The sequence below is a fragment of the Lathyrus oleraceus genome, chromosome 1 (genome assembly GCF_024323335.1).
Source record: "Lathyrus oleraceus cultivar Zhongwan6 chromosome 1, CAAS_Psat_ZW6_1.0, whole genome shotgun sequence".
NCBI lineage: Eukaryota > Viridiplantae > Streptophyta > Magnoliopsida > Fabales > Fabaceae > Lathyrus > Lathyrus oleraceus.
The window spans coordinates 446,515,000-446,533,949 of NC_066579.1; the positions used below are offsets into that span (position 1 = coordinate 446,515,000).

General features: G+C 34.7%; 1 protein-coding gene across 3 annotated transcripts; it reads left to right on the forward strand.

Annotated features, from left to right (window-relative positions):
- Nucleotides 1-321: 321 nt before the first annotated feature.
- Nucleotides 322-13,807, forward strand: LOC127082377 (mediator of RNA polymerase II transcription subunit 16). 3 transcript variants are annotated; one of them, XM_051022611.1, is made up of 16 exons: nt 322-810; nt 917-985; nt 2,600-2,688; nt 3,547-3,659; nt 4,081-4,182; nt 4,376-4,466; nt 5,338-5,931; nt 6,667-7,285; nt 7,421-7,500; nt 8,029-8,111; nt 9,111-9,347; nt 9,901-10,072; nt 11,013-11,545; nt 11,694-11,870; nt 12,281-12,649; nt 13,185-13,807. In XM_051022611.1, exons 1-16 carry the CDS (start codon nt 503-505, stop codon nt 13,329-13,331), a joined length of 3,783 nt encoding a protein of 1,260 aa, XP_050878568.1. In that variant the 5' UTR covers nt 322-502; the 3' UTR covers nt 13,332-13,807. The 3 variants fall into 3 exon arrangements, with proteins under 3 accessions (XP_050878568.1, XP_050878572.1, XP_050878578.1); XM_051022615.1 differs by having other exon boundaries at nt 11,031-11,545; XM_051022621.1 differs by lacking the exons at nt 322-810; nt 917-985 and having other exon boundaries at nt 2,618-2,688; nt 4,381-4,466.
- The last annotated feature ends 5,143 nt before the right edge of the window (nt 13,808-18,950 follow it).

An 18,950-nucleotide genomic window follows, 5' to 3' on the forward strand; every position in this document is an offset into this window, starting at 1 on the left:
TTTTTAGAATTTAATTGAAGTACATCGACCGTGCATATTAATTAATTTTATTTTTTCAATTGGAATTTTATTGTTAAAATTAAATTATATATATTTTTAATAATTTATAAATAATATACATTTGACAAATATTTTATCACAAATATTGATGAAAAATATCCTATTGTAGTCATATTTTGTGTGTGCAAAATGTCTAGTTGTTTTCTAGAAGGATGCAAAATTTAATTGGAAAGTTAAAAAAAAAAAAAAAAAAAGTTGGATTTTATGAATGGTCGAAATTTATGATAAATTTAATTTAGCCCTGACATTACAAATTTACATGAGTACTGCTCCCATAAACCCACAAATTAGAGTCTAATCAGTACTTCAGTTTCTCTTCATCTGTCACTTTCAATAACGGTTTTTGCTTCCGCCATTGCAACAACCATCCATTTCTTCTCTCTTCTCTTTCACTCTTCCATTGCCTTCATCCCATTCCTCTATACATCAAAATCAGAGAGACATGGATCAAATTGGCGGGGGAAAAGAGAATCGCGAAAACGAAGAGGTTTCGAAATCCAATTCAAATTCAAGTCCAAATTCAAAGGATTTCGAGGAGAAGAAAGACGAAGTAGAAGTAACAGTGAATGATCCCGAACAAGAACAACACGAAGAAGAAGAAAAGAATCCAATGGAGGTGGAAGTAGAAGAAGAACAAGAGCAATACTCATTCTCGAAAGCTCCCGCCACCGTTTTTCAAATTAGCCTTGAACAGCCAGACGTCTATTTACTTCACAAGATGGATTTTCCTAAAATTTGTCGCTATTTCAGGTTCACATGTTTTCTGTTCTTTATTTCAATTTTACATTTATGAATTGTTTGTTTCTTTTGATTCTTATCGTAATGCTGCTACCGTTGATATGTGTTTTTATTTCAGTGCCGTTGCTTGGTGTGGAAAAATGAATGCTATAGCGTGTGCTTCTGAAGCTTGTATCAGTGATCCAAGGTCAGTCTGTTTTTAATATCCACTCACTACTCCTGTTTTCTGAATATCTCTGGATAACTATGTAGCACCGACACCTTTGAAAAAATGCATGTATGTCTCTGTATCGGATGACATATGTGATTGCGTTTAATTTATTCACTTTTTCAATTTATTATTGGTGTCGCCGTATCTGTGTCGGTGTCGTGTTCGGGGTGTCTGAGTTTCATTGTTGGATATTGCTAAATGTTGAATATAGATATGATATGAGTATATGACTGTAGTAATGATTATAAGTAAGGGGCAGCCCTCATCTTGTTTGTCTTGTTTTGTGTAGTTAAGTTAAACTCAACACAAACTCTAAGATGATATCAAAGGTTATCATAGATTATTGTAATATCCCGGCCGAAATATTGATTGGAAGCCGCTTATTTGTCAAAAATAATGAAATTATGGGACCAAGGGTAAAATAGTCACTTTAACCACGGGTGTTCTGGTCAATTTTCATATTCTCTACTTGATTTAGGGTTTAGGGTTTATGGTTTGTCTGATTTGTGTAGTTAAGTTAAACTCAACACAAACTCTAAGATGATATCAAAGGTTATCATAGATTTTGTTATTCCACCTGCATTTGTCCATACTCCAAATCTTCAGTTTGGATGTGAGAAGGTGTGTTAAGATTTTATGTTGTTCCATCTGCATTATTAGTCCACATTTTAGATGTCCAATTCTGAGTGTGATGTGTTGAGAGTCCCCTATTTGTTAGAGACATGACTAAGGTAGTGTTTATAAGACTCAAGCAACTCTTGTCTTACAAGCGAGTTTTGTCTGATTGAGTTAGGTGCAAATTCTAAAAGTTTGAATAAGTAGAGTTTTGTCTGACTGAGTTAGTCGCAAAATCTAAGAGCAAAATAATTTACTAGATTGGGATGATTTTGGGGGTCCAAGGCAATTAACAATTTATGGATGAATTCAAGAAGATTTGATTGGTTAATATTTCAAACTTTCTCAATCACATCTATCCTGTTGTAAGATCCAAACCAGAAGAAGCACTGGGAAGAGGTATTATGTGATATATCTTTTGGTATGCTTATCTTAGGTGGTCGGTACAGTGTCTTTAATTTCTTTCTCTGATTAGCTTATATTATATTTTTTCTTGATCTTAATTAGTTTTCTCCTTTCTAGTCAAATGAATCTCAAACTACTTTAAGTTATGTTCTGTATGGTTTATAATTCTAGTAATATCGCACAAGGTTCATTAAACAATGCGCTAAAGGATAGGCTGTAGCCTGAATTTCTGATCAACATCTACATATATGTCAGTTTTGCATATTATACATATGCTTTCATTTGTTAGACAGCCTACAAGGAAATCTGAATGAACGGAGTTCATGGCAAGCAAAAACTTGTTCATATGAAAACAAGCTAGCTTAACAATGTCCAAAGTTCATATTGTTTATTAAATGTGCTTCTAATATTTGTTCAAATCATTGAGGTTATATTGACAAACAGCCACACATATGATGTCTTAACCTTACTCACTCATCTGTATCCATTAGTTTGGCTTGCTGCTGATACTCTGTATGTTTATTTATGCGGGCAATTTCGTAATGGTTTTTAGTGTTTCCTTTTCCATAGCTCAATTCTAAGTCCATCATTTTGGATTCCTGTACATATTGTGATCCCAGAGAGGCCAACTGAATGTGCGGTATTCAATGTCATAGCAGGTACTTTGATGTCATGACTATTTCACTTTTACTGTAAGGGTTGGTTTTGTTTGATATTATTCTTCACTTGGCAGCAGTGCTAAAATTGGGCAAACAATACCAAATTTTGGAACGTCTTTTTCAACTTCATTACCAATATCAAGGTTTTGATAAATTAGAGGCTTTTCAACAATGTGATCCTACATAAGCTAAATATGGATTTAGGAGTATTATGTTTAAGCATAGGGCATCAAGTTGATAGAAGAGAAGGAATCTTTTAGTTGTCAGAATTTTTTGGCAATCATATTTTGGATTAAACCTTTAGAGGATTTTGATCTGGATAGCTTATAAGCATCAGGTGTCAGATTGACTCCTTTTGAAGTTGTAATCAAATCTTTATGAAATTACTGTTTCACAACCAGAGGGGCAATATAATTGATTTTAAAAGAAAAGTCCCGAAGGATTTTTATGATGAAAATATATGATAAATCATCATCATAACAGTAATAATAATAAATAATAATATGTTGAATGGTTTGATAAATGACATTTTATGTGTAAAATTGGTAAAATAAGAAATAAGATGAGTTGAATCTAAATGATACAATCCAGAAAACTAAGGAAATTGAGATCCTGTATAACACTAGCAGAGATCGAATATGCAATTACCTCATCTGTTAATTTCTCATTGCCATCAAGTATGGGATATTTCCTTTGATTTGCTTCACTGACTGATCATCATATGAAAAATAATATTTTGATGTTCTTTCTTGGCATTTTCCCCTGAGCTTTTAGTCTCTGAACTGAACTTCTTCACTATATAGGCAAATGCGTTCATACATTTGGAAATTTGATTGGTTGCACTAACACCTTTTGCAGATTCTCCTCGTGATTCCATCCAGTTTATTGAATGGTCCCCTGCCTGTTGTTCCCGTGCATTATTGATAGCAAATTTCCATGGGAGGGTAACTATTTGGACTCAGCCATCTCAAGTAAGCCAGTTTTACTTAAGCGGATACTACTATAAAAAAATTTCTAGCATAGCTGTTTCGTATAATTGTTAAATATTCTGTTATAGGTTTCCTATGGCCATAGATTTAATTGCTAAGTTGCTCTGCCTGTAACTGAGTTTGTTGCTATAACTTACCCCACATTCCATAGCTTCCTGTGAACTGAGGGTATTTTTATTTAAAAAAATCATGTGACGGGTGATTTAGCTATGTGTGATAGCTTCATGCAAACTGAGATGCAATTTTCAAATCCCTTAATGGGAGAGTTAGCTATGTATTAACCTTGAAGGTTGTTAATGTAGTGACCTAGTGCTTGTATTGTGCCTGCCCCTTTTGCCCATCTTTATTCTTCACTTGCTTCTTCATTACTCATATATGGCTATATATTTTTTTTCCCATTCAGGGGCCAGCTAATTTTGTACTGGACACTAGCTGTTGGCAGTGTGAGCATGAGTGGCGGCAAGATATTTCAGTTGCTACAAAGTGGCTATCAGCGGTGTCTCCGGTATGTGGTTAACTTCTCCTCTATGCTATGTTCAAATTTTCACCATACTCTAATTATACCTGAAACTTATTTGGCTAAACAATACATTTTTGGGTATATTCTAATACAAAAATATATGTCAAACTATATGATTCAGTTTTCAATGTGACCTGTTTTTTTTTTAAACTGAATTAATTGCTTTTTTGATATATAGTATAGGTGGATTTCATCCAAATCAGGTGTTCCTGCCAATTCAAAGTCAATGTTTGAGGAAAACTTTATTTCACAACAATCTCAAACTTCAGGTCTATTTTTTTTGCATTTACTATCCTAATTGCCACTTTTCATGTTTCGAAAATTATTATTTCGTGAAAGAAGAGGGATATAGGTGTATGGACATGTGTATGGTTGTGTATTGGGACTAGAGTTTGACTGTTGCACGGTTTCTCTTTTTAATTTTACTGATTGTTTTTTAATTATCCTGTTTCACCCATTGACACGGGCCTTCTGATTGCTCTCTGTATTTTCTGTTGCACATTAGCCTTTAGCAATTTTTTATGTTGTTTTTGTGAATTTACTTTTGTTGATAATGTCTCCATGAAGACTGATCACTTGAGATGAAGTAGTAAACTTAATGTTCTTTACAAATTTATCTGATTTGTATATTACAAATTTATGATACTCAACTGTCTTAGTGGCTGGATGGTGCCTAATTATCAAGCCCATATACTTCAAAAATGGAGCGTTATCTTTACCAGAACTCATGTCATGATGACACTTGTCATCCTAGTATGACTTGCAAATTTTGTGATCCATTCTCTGTATTATATCCAATGTCTCCCTTCTTGGGCTACTAAAACAAATTTTGTAAGTTGATGATGTTGGTCGTTCATAACAGAACCTTAAATTAGAACTATGTTATTCTCTCTTTGTTTCATAATAGAAGTTATTAAGAAAGATCTCGAGATTAATGATTTGGATAGAAGTATGGTCCTTGATAGAACATTATGACATTATGGCGAAAGTTGATCCATATAGCCGACCCCACCTAATGGGATAAGGCTTAGTTGTTGTTGTTGTTGTCGTCATCTTTTTTGTTTTAATTAATAGTGCAGAACTATGTATTAAATTGTAAGATGCTTGTGTATCTAACACATGGGGTTGTTTTGATTTCAGCTAGATGGCCCAATTTTTTCTGTGTATGTTCTGTACTCTCATCAGGCTCAGTTCAACTTCATTGGTCACAATGGCCTCCTAGTCAGAATGCAACATCACCCAAATGGTTTTTCACTAAAGGACAATTGGGTTGTGGGCCCAGAGGCATTGTGGCTGGTGATGCTATCATTACAGAAAGTGGTATTTTGCATGTAGCCGCTGTACCATTTGTCAATCCATCTACCATTGTTGTATGGGAGATTATGCCTTGGTCTTCTGGAAGAGGTTTACTATTAACTCCAAAGACAAGTATTAATAATGGTGTCCCACCTCGTAGCCCACCCAACTGGAGTGGTTTTGCACCTTTAGCAGCATATTTATTTTGTTGGCAAGATTATCTGTTATCTGAAGAAAACCAAGGGAAAAACCAAACAGACCAAAAGCTTGGTGAATCTATACGACTTTACTGCTCACCAGTTTCAAATTTTTCAGCATATATGAGTCCTGAAGCCACAGCTAAATCTACAGCAACCCCTGCCTGGGGTTCTGGTGTATCAACGGTAGCCTTTGATCCGATTCATGGTGGTTCTGTGGTAGCTGTTGTGATAGTTGAGGGTATGCACTTGACAAACCCAAATCCCCCCTCCTTCAATCTCAATATTCTCTGTACATTATTAATTATATATATCATTATCTTACCCGTATTTATAACTGATTCCTATTGAATGGCACTAAGATTTCTGAAGCCTTATTTTACCCATATTGTGTTAAGCTGTTCAAGATTTTAAGACCATTTATCCGTAAACCTATTATTTTCACAGGCACTATGATATATTCCTTAACACTTAATCAGTTGACGAACCATTAAATTTACAGAGAAGATAAAATGCTAAAAACCCAAATATTGCTAATCTGAATAAAATGAATTCCTGTAAAAGATCGTGAATAATTTTTAATTAAAGCCTGAGATGTCTATATTTTGCAGAACATCAGGTTTTTATATGAAATATGAAACCGGCAAATTGATCATCAAAACTACTTCTCCTTTGAATAGAATTAATCAGCTACAAAACAATAGGACTTCAGTATCCACAATACAAGATACAAAATTTGAATATCAAATGATACTATGTGACATATTCCCTCTCACTAATGGTCTTTCTGCTCTTGGAATATCATCCTAGTGCAACTTGGCATTCCTTCTGAGACCAACTTGAGTGATATATCAGTAGGACGCACACACTTATCTAGCTTTCTACATATCTCAACAATACTGCCTGTGATTCATGTTTGTCAGAATTTTTTGCCTGGGGTTTCATGTGGACTGATCATTGAGCATTATCTTTGCAGGGCAGTACATGTCCCCTTTTGACCTAGATGAGGGGCCATCAATCACAGGGTGGAGAGTGCAACGCTGGGAATCATCGTTGCAGCCTGTTGTCATCCATCCAGTATTTGAAAAGTCTACTTCAAGTATTGGTGGAAAGCTTCCTATGCAAGCTGTTTGGCAGTGCAAAGTGGATATGAGTATTCCACCAACAAATGATTTCGAGAATCGTCAAACACCTCCAGTCGGAATGAATGCTAATGTCCAAAAGGCATCTGAGTCTGGTTTTGATAACTCAAAAGGGGACAATGTCAATGCTTTTGATCTTCCAAGTGATATTAGGGCACTCTCACGAGTTGTTTACTCAGCTCATGGTGGTGAAATGGCCATTGCTTTTCTTCGGGGCGGAGTCCGCGTTTTTTCTAGCTTAAATTTTACACCTGTAGCCAGCTATCAGATTGATGTTGGAGCTGCAATTGCTGCTCCTGCTTTTTCTGCAACAAGCTGTTGTTCAGCTTCTGTATGGCATGACACAAGCAAGGGTCAGACCATATTGAAAATAATTCGGGTTCTTCCTCCTGCTATTCCAATTGGTCAAGTGAAAGCAAACTCTTCAACTTGGGAACGTGAAATTGCTGAAAGGTGATTGATTAAAATGCTTTAGGATGTGGCATGTTCATCTTTTCTAACTATGCCCATAATTTTACTGAAAGTTGTGATTGATGTGTTTTTTGGTCAATGGTTTATTTCTCTGCTAACATCTGTTGGGAAAAGCAGGTTCTGGTGGAGCCTTTTGGTTGGAATTGATTGGTGGGATGCTGTGGGTTGTACACAAAGTGCTGCTGAGGATGGTATTGGTAAGGATGTGCAAATTATTAAGGCATTGTTTGAATGAGTTCTAGTTTTTAGTTTTTATAAATTATTTTGTAAATCAATTTTAAAAAATAGTTTTGAGTTAAAAAAATAAAATAAAACATGTTTGGTAATCATACTTTTAAAGACTGTTTTAAAGTTGGACAATATTACAAATTTGCCATTAATGAAAAATGTATAACTTTTCCTTGTTTTTCTTTCCAAATTCCAAAACTAAACACCATAACATCTAAAACCTATTTTAGTTTTTAAAACTCTTAAATAGAGAATAGTTTTGTAAAATTAGGCTACCAAACAAGTTTTATTGTTTTCAAAATTTAAAAACTAAAAAACAATTTTACAAAATCAAATAAAACAGTCCTTAAGTCTTGCTACTATTTTGTGTTTTTTTGGTGTTTGTGCTTGGAAATTTAGAGATGCTAACTATTTCATGCACTCTATTGTGGCTGCACAATTGCTACTCTCGACTGATTCTGTATGCTAATGAGGTTTTTATTTTATTTTGGTTTCAGTTTCACTTAATAGTGTTATTGCAGTCTTAGATGCAGATTTCCATTCCCTTCCTACTGCTCAGCACAGACAACAGTATTGTCATGTATATTTCCGTAAACTATCACCATTAGCTTGCTTAGTTATATTCTTTGTCTTTTAACTCCAGGGGTGTTTTATTATTTTCTGTTGTTTCTCATGTATTTATAAAGTTATTGATAGTTTTTTATGAATATAATATTATTTGGAATATGTATCCTGTAGCAAATGCTTGTTAGTAGCATTTTCATCTCATAACACTAGTAAAACCTCAATTGGTCTTCCAAAGATTGAGTTTTGTCAAATTAGATTTATGTTACTAAATTAGTCTGTCAAACGTTATAGTGTCACCATTTCAGTCCTCCAAAAAATTTCATCACATTGGTCCTTCAAAGATGCACATTTGTCTCAAGATTTATCCATACAAAAGCTAAAGTGGTGAAGTAATAAAAGGGTGAATTTTGTGGCATTTTTAGATCTTTGAATGTCTAATTTAATGAGAAGTCCTTTGAAGAACAAAGAGTCTGTTTGCATTCTAAAAATATTTTCATTTTTCATTTTATTGGGCCATGGATGAAAAGGCTACTGAAGTGAATAATTATGGTAGAGAGATGATGGAAGGAGATTGCATTTTTGAAAACACTGAAAAACATGTTATTGGCATTTTTGAAATTTTCGAATTGGATAGAACATTATGGCGGAATTTGATCCGTGTAACCGACCCCACTTAAATGGATAAGGTTCGGTTGTTGTTGGATCTTTTTAAAAAAAAACATTTTCAAAAGTTTCTAGAATGTATCATCTATAAGGTTTATTCTTTTTGGTGGAAATGAAAATAGGAAACCAGAGAAGTAAAGGGGTCTTAATATGGTGACACTTTAATCTCTGAGGGACAAACAAAGTTTCACCAACCCCTTTCTATGGCTTTCATATGGGATATCTGTAGATAATATATATTTCAACAATATCTCGTTATATTGTTAAACATTAACTTTACATTTTAGCTTTCTGGTTTATTGCTGGAGTGTTTTAGGGCTTAACACAACCATGTTTTGTATGATTGCAGAGTCTAGACCGAATAAAGTGTAGGCTACTTGAAGGATCAAATGCTCAAGAGGTCAGGGCAGTGATTCTGGATATGCAAGCTAGGTTATTGTTGGATATGCTCGGAAAGGGAATCGAGTCTGCTTTAAATGACCCTTCAGCTTTAGTGCCTGATCCATGGCAGGTATCTGGTGAGACATTATCCAGCATTGATCCTGAAGCAGTAGCTGTTGAACCTGCATTAAATCCATGTATTCAGGTTTGTTACAGTTGTAACCACATGCTTCATATTTTGTTTGACGGGAAGATCTTGGCACAATTCTCTGCTGCAGCAGTTGACAGTTGCTAACTGCATGGTTATATATGCATAGCTGTTGAACCCAGAAATCCAAAGAGGAAAACAATTGTTTATTATGACTGAAAATTGAAAAAGGAGCCCAAAGGCTCTACAACGGAAAATAAAACAATGCAAAAGATAAACCAGAGTCAAAGATCCTATTCCAGAGCAAAGCTCACAACCAGAGAGAAAACTCTCCTGACCAATTCTAACAATATTTATCAACACCCTTACACCCTCCTGCTCATGTATGTATAATACCCAGAATCTCATGATCCCACAAACCACCTCACTAACAAACTTTCATTTTCTCCCTCATGGACCCACTTTCTTGTAGAATACGCCTAGATGTCCTAACATCATTGTACATGTAAAAGAACTTATTTTGTTGCATATTTAATACATCATGTAGATAAATATACCTACCTACCTATTATATGTATATAAATCTCATAATTGTTTCAATATTATGTAGGCCTATGTTGATTCAGTTCTTGATCTGGCTTCACATTTTATCACGCGGTTGCGGCGGTATGCAAGTTTCTGTCGTACACTGGCAAGTCATGGTGTGACTGCGGGGACTGGAAGCAACCGAAATAAGGTCACTGGTCCTGCCCAAAATTCAACAGCTCCTGCAACAAGTCAGGGTAGGTCTGCAACAATATGATATATTGTTTATTACTACCTCCGTCTCATAATAAGTGTTTTATTTGAGCTATGCGCGGTTCTTAAGAAAATGATTAAATGTGTTGATTTTGATGATAAAATTGGTATAATTGACTAAAATACCCTTATTTATTATAGTCAGTGGAGTTGTTGAAAAGAGTGAAAGCTAATAAATAGGGGTATAGTAGTGGAAAAAAATAATAAATGTTGTATTGTTATTCTAAAATGACATTTATTTTGAGACATAAAAAAAGTGCAAATGAGACACTTTTTATGAGACGGAGGGAGAAATAGATATTTCTTACAATAGAAAACAGTTAAACCATTAAGAATGATTTGAATTTAAATGGTCGATCAGCAGCAGACACAATTCTTAGTAGCACATTATGGCATTATTTGATTGATGATGTGTAGTTTGATCCTATTAAAGGAACTGGTTTTAACCAGTCCACACTGTAATTACTGTGCAGTAGCTGTACAGTACTATAGCCAACCTAACTGTCCCTAACTAACTCTTAAAATCTAGGAAACTAATCCCTAGATTTTAGGAAACTTGTAACTAACTCAGTTGAGATATATGGTTCTATTAAATAGATCTCAATCCTTTGTAATCAAAGTTAAGTAATGCAAAAACTGAAATTAAGAGAATTCAATTGAGAATTCTCATTACATTCATGAGAAAATAAGAATTCTAACAGACCCATATAACTGAAAAAAAGGCTTTGATTGTTGCTTTCGTGTAGTTTGTTAGGTTTTCATTAAAAAATTGTATAAATGTATTGGCTCATACTTCTAAAGTCTCGACACTATGGATCTACCTAGGCGCAAAGTTTTGGGCCTTTTGCTTTTCATTGTGATAGAAATTTATTTTTGATTGCTTTGACTATCAGCATTATTTTTTATTTTATGTATCAAATAAAGGCAAAAAATGTCGTCCAGGGGGTGAAAATGGGACAACCAGTTCTAGTGGAAGCACACAGATGAAAGCTTTGGTGCAAGGGGCAATTGCCAAGGATAGCAACACTTCTGATGGAGTGTCCAATCCGACTCCTAATCCCCCCATCTGCGGTCCTTCATCTTTTATGCCCACAAGCATTAATAGAGGAACTTTTCCTGGCTCACCTGCAGTTCGACTTATGGGGGACTGTCATTTCCTTCATAGATTATGCCAACTTTTGCTCTTCTGCTTTTTCTTTCGACGATCACAACTTCCTCGCTATATGAGTGGTGTGCAGAGAACTGCCGATAACAATACACAAAAGCCTCAACCTAATGCTTCTGTTCCTGGCAAGGTGGAGGAGGTTGCAAAACCAGTGTCAAGTGTGGTTAGGTCAGATGACAATCAGACAGGACGAGCTCAGCTTGTGCCTAGGTCAAGAGGAGGTGAAGAACAGTCTCTAGGGCGTTCAAGATTTGGTACTGGAAATGCAGGTCAGGGGTATACTTTTGAAGAGGTATAACTTAGTTACAACTTGCCCTAAAATATCTTATTTTTGTTATTTGTGACTGACATAAATGTTTGGAAACCATGGCAATTCATTCCTTTGCTTACAGCAGTTGAACTGTTATTTCACTTGAGGTTTTAAAGCACTAGTAATGCAGGTCAAGGTTCTTTTTCTAGTAGTTATGGACCTCTGTCGCCGAACTTCTGGTCTGCAACACCCCTTGCCAGTTTCTCAGGTGGGGAGCAGCAACATTCAGGTTCGTTTGCATTATATTGATGGGAACTACACTGTAATGCCAGAGGTTGTGGAAGCATCCCTTGGCCCACATATGCAGGTAACTTTCTGTTTTCTCATTTCAAAGTTAGTGTGTCTGGTAGACAAATGGAACTAGTTATGAGTTTTATTTCACAAGCATGATGCATTATTTCCACTAGTTTAAGATGCCACTCAATTCATGATTTGAAAATATGATGCAAGAATGATAGAAATGAATGAAATAGGGATAGAAAGGGGCTCGGTTGTCTTAAACTAGCATGTTGTTTCTCATTTAATCATAAAGCACACTGTTATAGATCATGTAGGAACAGTTAATATGAATGAATATTGAGCTCTTGATATAGTACATGCTTTTGTTTGTTTTATTTTATTTGGGTGAATTAAGATCTGTTTCTTTCCTTGGACTGAGTGGCTAAATTTCCTAAGAGTGGCACCTGCCCCATAATTAAATAAAAAACGACTATGCAGAATATGCCTCGCCCTAGAGGTGCAGATGCCGCTGGTCTTCTACTACGCGAGCTAGATCTCCATCCTCCAGCAGAAGAGTGGCACCGACAGAATTCATATGTTGGACCTTGGACTGATCTAGATGATGAGGATGATGCAAGTGATGCACCAACACTTTTAAATCCACTTGATTCCAGTTCATTGGAAAATAGTGATATCTATCATGAAGCCAGTGGCTTGTGGCCAAGGAAGCGCAGGATGTCTGAACGAGATGCAGCTTTTGGGTTGAACACTTCAGAGAGTCTGGGAGCTTATCTTGGTATTATGGGATCTCGAAGAGATGTTGTTACTGCAGTATGGAAGACTGGCCTTGAAGGGGTCTGGTACAAGGTATGAAAAGAAGTCTTGTACAGTTTTTCATTTTTTTTCTTCTTGTACGTGTGTATGCATAGTAACCAACAAGTGCTTTTTAGTTGTTATTAAGTACCGCCCAAGTTTTCCTTTAATCTCTAATATAGCCGGTGCCATTTTTCTCTCTGTATATATATCCCTACCAATAGATAGAAGACAAGTTGCTAAGTGCCAACCAATGTAAGCTTTGATGTTAACTGAAAACTTTAGTTTTGTCAAACTTGTTACTGTGTTCAATCAGGATCAAATTTGTAAATAAAGTTATTCTTTCGATGATGCTTGAAAATTAGTAAAACGACACTTCTCCTGATTCTTCTTCCCAAACTCCTATTTTTCTTTCTGCCTCCACGTGGATATTATTCTATTTTCGTTCTTCGACATGTCTACCTTCACTATATAAACACGCATATGCAATAGAAGCACTAAAAAAATTAACCCCCCCACACCACCATTTTGTATTGTTACTGATCGGATATATAAATGATCTGCTTCTTTTAACTTGTGTTTGGTGCAGTGCATAAGATGTTTACGGCAGACTTCTGCTTTTGCTTCCTCAGGTTCCACCAACCTTCCTAGTCAAAATAACCGGGAGAGTTGGTGGGTGAGCCGCTGGGCGTACGGCTGTCCAATGTGTGGTGGAAGATGGACTCGAGTTGCATAGCGGGCTTCATTGCAAAATTGTCACCTGTGAGTTTCTTCTTGGTGGAGGAAATATACACATGATCGTGGTTAACTGAAGAAACTAAATATAGATGAAATGCTGATTGGAATTGTACAGGTAGAGATGTAGATGTGAGTTTCTTCTTGGTTGAGGGAAGAAACACATGATTGTGGTTAAGTAAAGAAACTGAATGAAAATGAAATGCTGACTGGAATTGTACAGGGAAGAAGAGGTGTAGGTTTACCTGACAGTGACAGGTGTGTTGTGTTTTATGCAGTCATTGTTGTTGATCGAATAAAACTGGAAAAAACTAGCTCTAGTTGTCATCAAGACATTTCATTGACATTAAACTCTTCATAACACTTTGATGTTGCAAGTGAGGGTGGTTTACATCATAGAACAAATGATGAGTGGAAGGAAGAGTTGTGTATGTCTCTTTATGTACTGCAGGGTTTATGAAGATAAAACAATTTTTGAGTTATTTATTTACAGACCTTAAAACATTTCAAGTATCTCAACATAGGTTTCTAACATTTTAAATGATTATCAAGATCACTTATGTATTATATAAATTTAGTAATCTTGACCATAGAAACACTAAATATTATACAAATTTATAGTCAACATTATTTATTATAAATTAAGAAAACAAAATTTACTCCTTTCGCCTTTCGTCTCATAATAGGTTTTTTTTTTATTTAAAATTTCACTTTTTTTTTAATTGTATTGATTTCAATAATAAAACAAATGTTATTTATTGGAATATCCTTATTAATAATAGATAGTGGAGTAGTTACATAATTAAAATATAATAAATAAAGATAAGTTAATGGAAAGAAAGAACAAATATATATTGGTATTCTAAAGAGACAAATAATTTGAAATAAATAAAAATATGAAATATCACACCTATTGAAAAACAGAGAGTATATTATATTTGAACTTACATTTGTATTATCAATATCTTCCATCTTTCTAGTAATTTTTAAAATTGTAATATATAATTGATGATGCGAGAACACCGATTGTTAGAAGATATACTCCAACATTATAAAGGCACATTTATAAGCTGAAATTTAAAAGCAATTCTTTCATTGAAAAATGTCAAATTTAGTCAATTGTCATTGCATAATTATGAGAAATGGTATAGATTTCTTAATAACATTATTAACACTCCAACTTTAAAATTTAAATTGTGATTTGAAAATCTAAAAGTAGTATTGTGTTAAAAAAAATTGGCGTTTGGAGATCATCTACTTGATCACTATCTAAGTTTGATGAGTATGAAGAAAATATATTTTCTCTTCACCAGGAAATAAATCTAACTTAATCCTTGATTATTTTAAGGATGACATTCTAATAGTCGTTTAATAAAAAAAATCATACATATTATCTAGAAGTTTTCGATATGTGCTCTTAACGATATATATATATATATATATATATATATATATATATATATATATATATATATATATATATATATATATATATATATATATATATATATATATATATATATATATATATATATATATATTATCAAAATTTAGATCCCAACAAATCTAATGGGATATCAAATGTCATATCTACATCGATGTTTTCTCCAGAGTTTGAGAATTTCAACGCTTGTTCTTCCTCATCTTCTTCATTCTTCGTTCATGCACTAGAAGGCTACTTTGCAGTTCACCAATGGCCTGAATGTGGTAACATCATTTTATTCTTCGATAAAACATACCATGTGGCTGAATTTGGGATTCATTGAATGCAATACCTTCTCAGTAAATTGCAGATTACTTTAATCTACAATAATCACAAATTCTCTGCACAGAGCTTGAAACTGAGCTCATTTAACCTTGGTTAAGTCTCCCAAATGTCTTTTTTGTCGTATCACGATCAAGAATTGTTTCAAAAATAGTGTGATCAATTGTTTGAAACAGGTAATTCTTGACCTTGAGATCTATGAGTCTGCTCTCATATGCAAGCTTATATTGCTCCAATGTAGCACTAGAAGGAGCAGTTGTCCACGCCATTCTCCATTAGATCCCAATATTCTTTTGATTAGAGAAGACTTTTTTCCATCAACGTTGTCCAATGTTCATAGAAGCCATCAAACTTGGGAATTGTATGTTGGGCGAACTTGGTGGATTTCGTCATGGATGAGTCTCGAAGAGAGAAACAATGGAGACGATGAAGATAACCGTCGTAACTAACTTTCCCTCCCAAAATCTATAAAAACTATGGTTATTAGAGACGCGCCACAAGTCCCTTGGTGAGATTGATATCAGTTGTTAGGATAGAATGGAATATCCTTGACTTATCATTGATTGAGCAATGCATTTATATGGACTACATAACAAAGATGAGTTGTTACTTGCAATGCAAGTAACTGAATTTGGTCTAACTATATCTGTTTTGTCTAACAAATAGTCCCTGAATCGAGAAAATTTATTTATTTTTTAGATTCATTTAATAATCAATGTATCTGGATAATCAATGTATCTGGTTCATTACACAATTCAGATACATTGATTATTCAATGAATCTAAAAAATAAATTTTCTCTTATAAATAGGATGAGAGGTAGTATAAGACAATGTAGTACAATTTTATTGGGCACCACTAAAGCATTGGAAAAGTCATGCATTAATGACAAAAATCAGATGGCAGCACTGTTGCAAGAACTAGAGGGTGTTTTCCAAATTCCACAGAGGAGAGGGGCAACAAACATGTCATTCAACAACTTCCTAGCATGTGTCCAATCAATGTTAGGTCATACATGCTCAGTCAAAAAAATGAAAACTCACATTTGGTGGGCAAAATGTTACATGTAAAGAAGAATGGAGGCTGGAGATTTTTTTTGTATATTATCATACCCTCGATAAAGCCATAGTTCCCAACATGTACACGATTCATATGATAGAGGAGTTGTTAAAGGAGTTGCATGGACTCTGATACACTTCGGGTCAAAATACCTTCAAACCAGAGTAAAGCCTAAACAAGTCCCAAAGACAGCATTTTGAGAATACCTATGTAGTCAGTAACTGAGTTTGTTGCTATAACTTACCCCACATTCCATAGCTTCCTGTGAACTGAGGGTATTTTTATTTAAAAAAATCCTGTGACGGGTGATTTAGCTATGTGTGATAGCTTCATGCAAACTGAGATGCAATTTTCAAATCCCTTAATGGGAGAGTTAGCTATGTATTAACCTTGAAGGTTGTTAATGTAGTGACCTAGTGCTTGTATTGTGCCTGCCCCTTTTGCCCATCTTTATTCTTCACTTGCTTCTTCATTACTCATATATGGCTATATATTTTTTTTCCCATTCAGGGGCCAGCTAATTTTGTACTGGACACTAGCTGTTGGCAGTGTGAGCATGAGTGGCGGCAAGATATTTCAGTTGCTACAAAGTGGCTATCAGCGGTGTCTCCGGTATGTGGTTAACTTCTCCTCTATGCTATGTTCAAATTTTCACCATACTCTAATTATACCTGAAACTTATTTGGCTAAACAATACATTTTTGGGTATATTCTAATACAAAAATATATGTCAAACTATATAATTCAGTTTTCAATGTGACCTGTTTTTTTTTTTAAACTGAATTAATTGCTTTTATGATATATAGTATAGGTGGATTTCATCCAAATCAGGTGTTCCTGCCAATTCAAAGTCAATGTTTGAGGAAAACTTTATTTCACAACAATCTCAAACTTCAGGTCTATTTTTTTTTGCATTTACTATCCTAATTGCCACTTTTCATGTTTCGAAAATTATTATTTCATGAAAGAAGAGGGATATAGGTGTATGGACATGTGTATGGTTGTGTATTGGGACTAGAGTTTGACTGTTGCACGGTTTCTCTTTTTAATTTTACTGATTGTTTTTTAATTATCCTGTTTCACCCATTGACACGGGCCTTCTGATTGCTCTCTGTATTTTCTGTTGCACATTAGCCTTTAGCAATTTTTTATGTTGTTTTTGTGAATTTACTTTTGTTGATAATGTCTCCATGAAGACTGATCACTTGAGATGAAGTAGTAAACTTAATGTTCTTTACAAATTTATCTGATTTGTATATTACAAATTTATGATACTCAACTGTCTTAGTGGCTGGATGGTGCCTAATTATCAAGCCCATATACTTCAAAAGTGGAGCGTTATTTTTACCAGAACTCATGTCATGATGACACTTGTCATCCTAGTATGACTTGCAAATTTTGTGATCCATTCTCTGTATTATATCCAATGTCTCCCTTCTTGGGTTACTAAAACAAATTTTGTAAGTTGATGATGCTGGTCGTTCATAACAGAACCTTAAATTAGAACTATGTTATTCTCTCTTTGTTTCATAATAGAAGTTATTAAGAAAGATCTCGAGATTAATGATTTGGATAGAAGTATGGTCCTTGATAGAACATTATGACATTATGGCGAAAGTTGATCCATATAGCCGACCCCACCTAATGGGATAAGGCTTAGTTGTTGTTGTTGTCGTCGTCGTCATCTTTTTTGTTTTAATTAATAGTGCAGAACTATGTATTAAATTGTAAGATGCTTGTGTATCTAACACATGGGGTTGTTTTGATTTCAGCTAGATGGCCCAATTTTTTCTGTGTATGTTCTGTACTCTCATCAGGCTCAGTTCAACTTCATTGGTCACAATGGCCTCCTAGTCAGGAAAATTTTACCTTGTATCCCTACGATTAATCCCATACCCCTACAAAAATTTAAAAATTCTCATTTTACCCTTAATTGGTTTTAACCAATTTACCATTTCATTTTTACCATTCAGTTGAAAATTCCAAAAATTACACTTTCACACCCCTCGCACCGGAACACTTGCAAAAAGACTTCCGGTATGTATTTTTCCAAACCGGAAGACTTATGGGAAGACTTCCGGAACACAAAAAAAAACAAACCGGAACACTTAAGGAAAGAGTTCCGGTTCACATAAAAAAATTTCAAAAAAAATTTGCATACCGGAACTCTTTGGAGAAGAGTTCCGGTTTGCTTTTTTTGTGTACCGGAAGTCTTTCTTTAAGTCTTCCGGTACGTGTTTTTTTTTTTTTTTTTTTTTTAATATATATATATTTTTTTTTTTTACAGAAATGGAAAATCTTCCCAAAATATGTGTAGATACTACTGATGCGTTTATGACGACGGAAAGATTTGGTACACGAGAAGAGGTTATCAGATGGATTAAAGAGGTTGGAATCGACAATAAAGTAACTGTTATTATCAGTCGTTCAGATACTAAAACGGGGAAGAGAGGGAGAAGTAACAAAATAATATTTGGCTGTGATAAAGGTGGGAAACACAAGATTAGTGATAGTGGTACCCAAAGTGCGTCCAAGAAATGTGGATGTCCATTTAAAATCAGGTCGACTCCGGCGAAAGATGGATCTGGTTGGAAGATTGATGTAAAATGTGGGTTACATAATCATGGTTTACCTGATAGATTAGAAGGTCATTCGTTTATTGGTAGGTTGACCACAGATGAGAAGGGTATGTGAACTAGCATACCCAACAATGACAACATTGTGTCCACCACCTGAGAAAATAAAAACCAAAGGAGGAGTGAAGAAGAAAGGGAAAAAACCAGCAGATTATGATGTT

What these genes read in the sequence shown, in the direction of transcription:
- LOC127082377 (XM_051022611.1), top strand. Translation starts at nt 503, where the DNA reads ATGGATCAAATTGGCGGGGGAAAAGAGAATCGCGAAAACGAAGAGGTT. An exon ending in GGTATTCAATGTCATAGCAG is followed by an intron (nt 2,689 to 3,546) that starts GTACTTTGATGT and finishes CACCTTTTGCAG; the next exon opens with ATTCTCCTCGTGATTCCATC. An exon ending in ACAACAATCTCAAACTTCAG is followed by an intron (nt 4,467 to 5,337) that starts GTCTATTTTTTT and finishes TTTTGATTTCAG; the next exon opens with CTAGATGGCCCAATTTTTTC.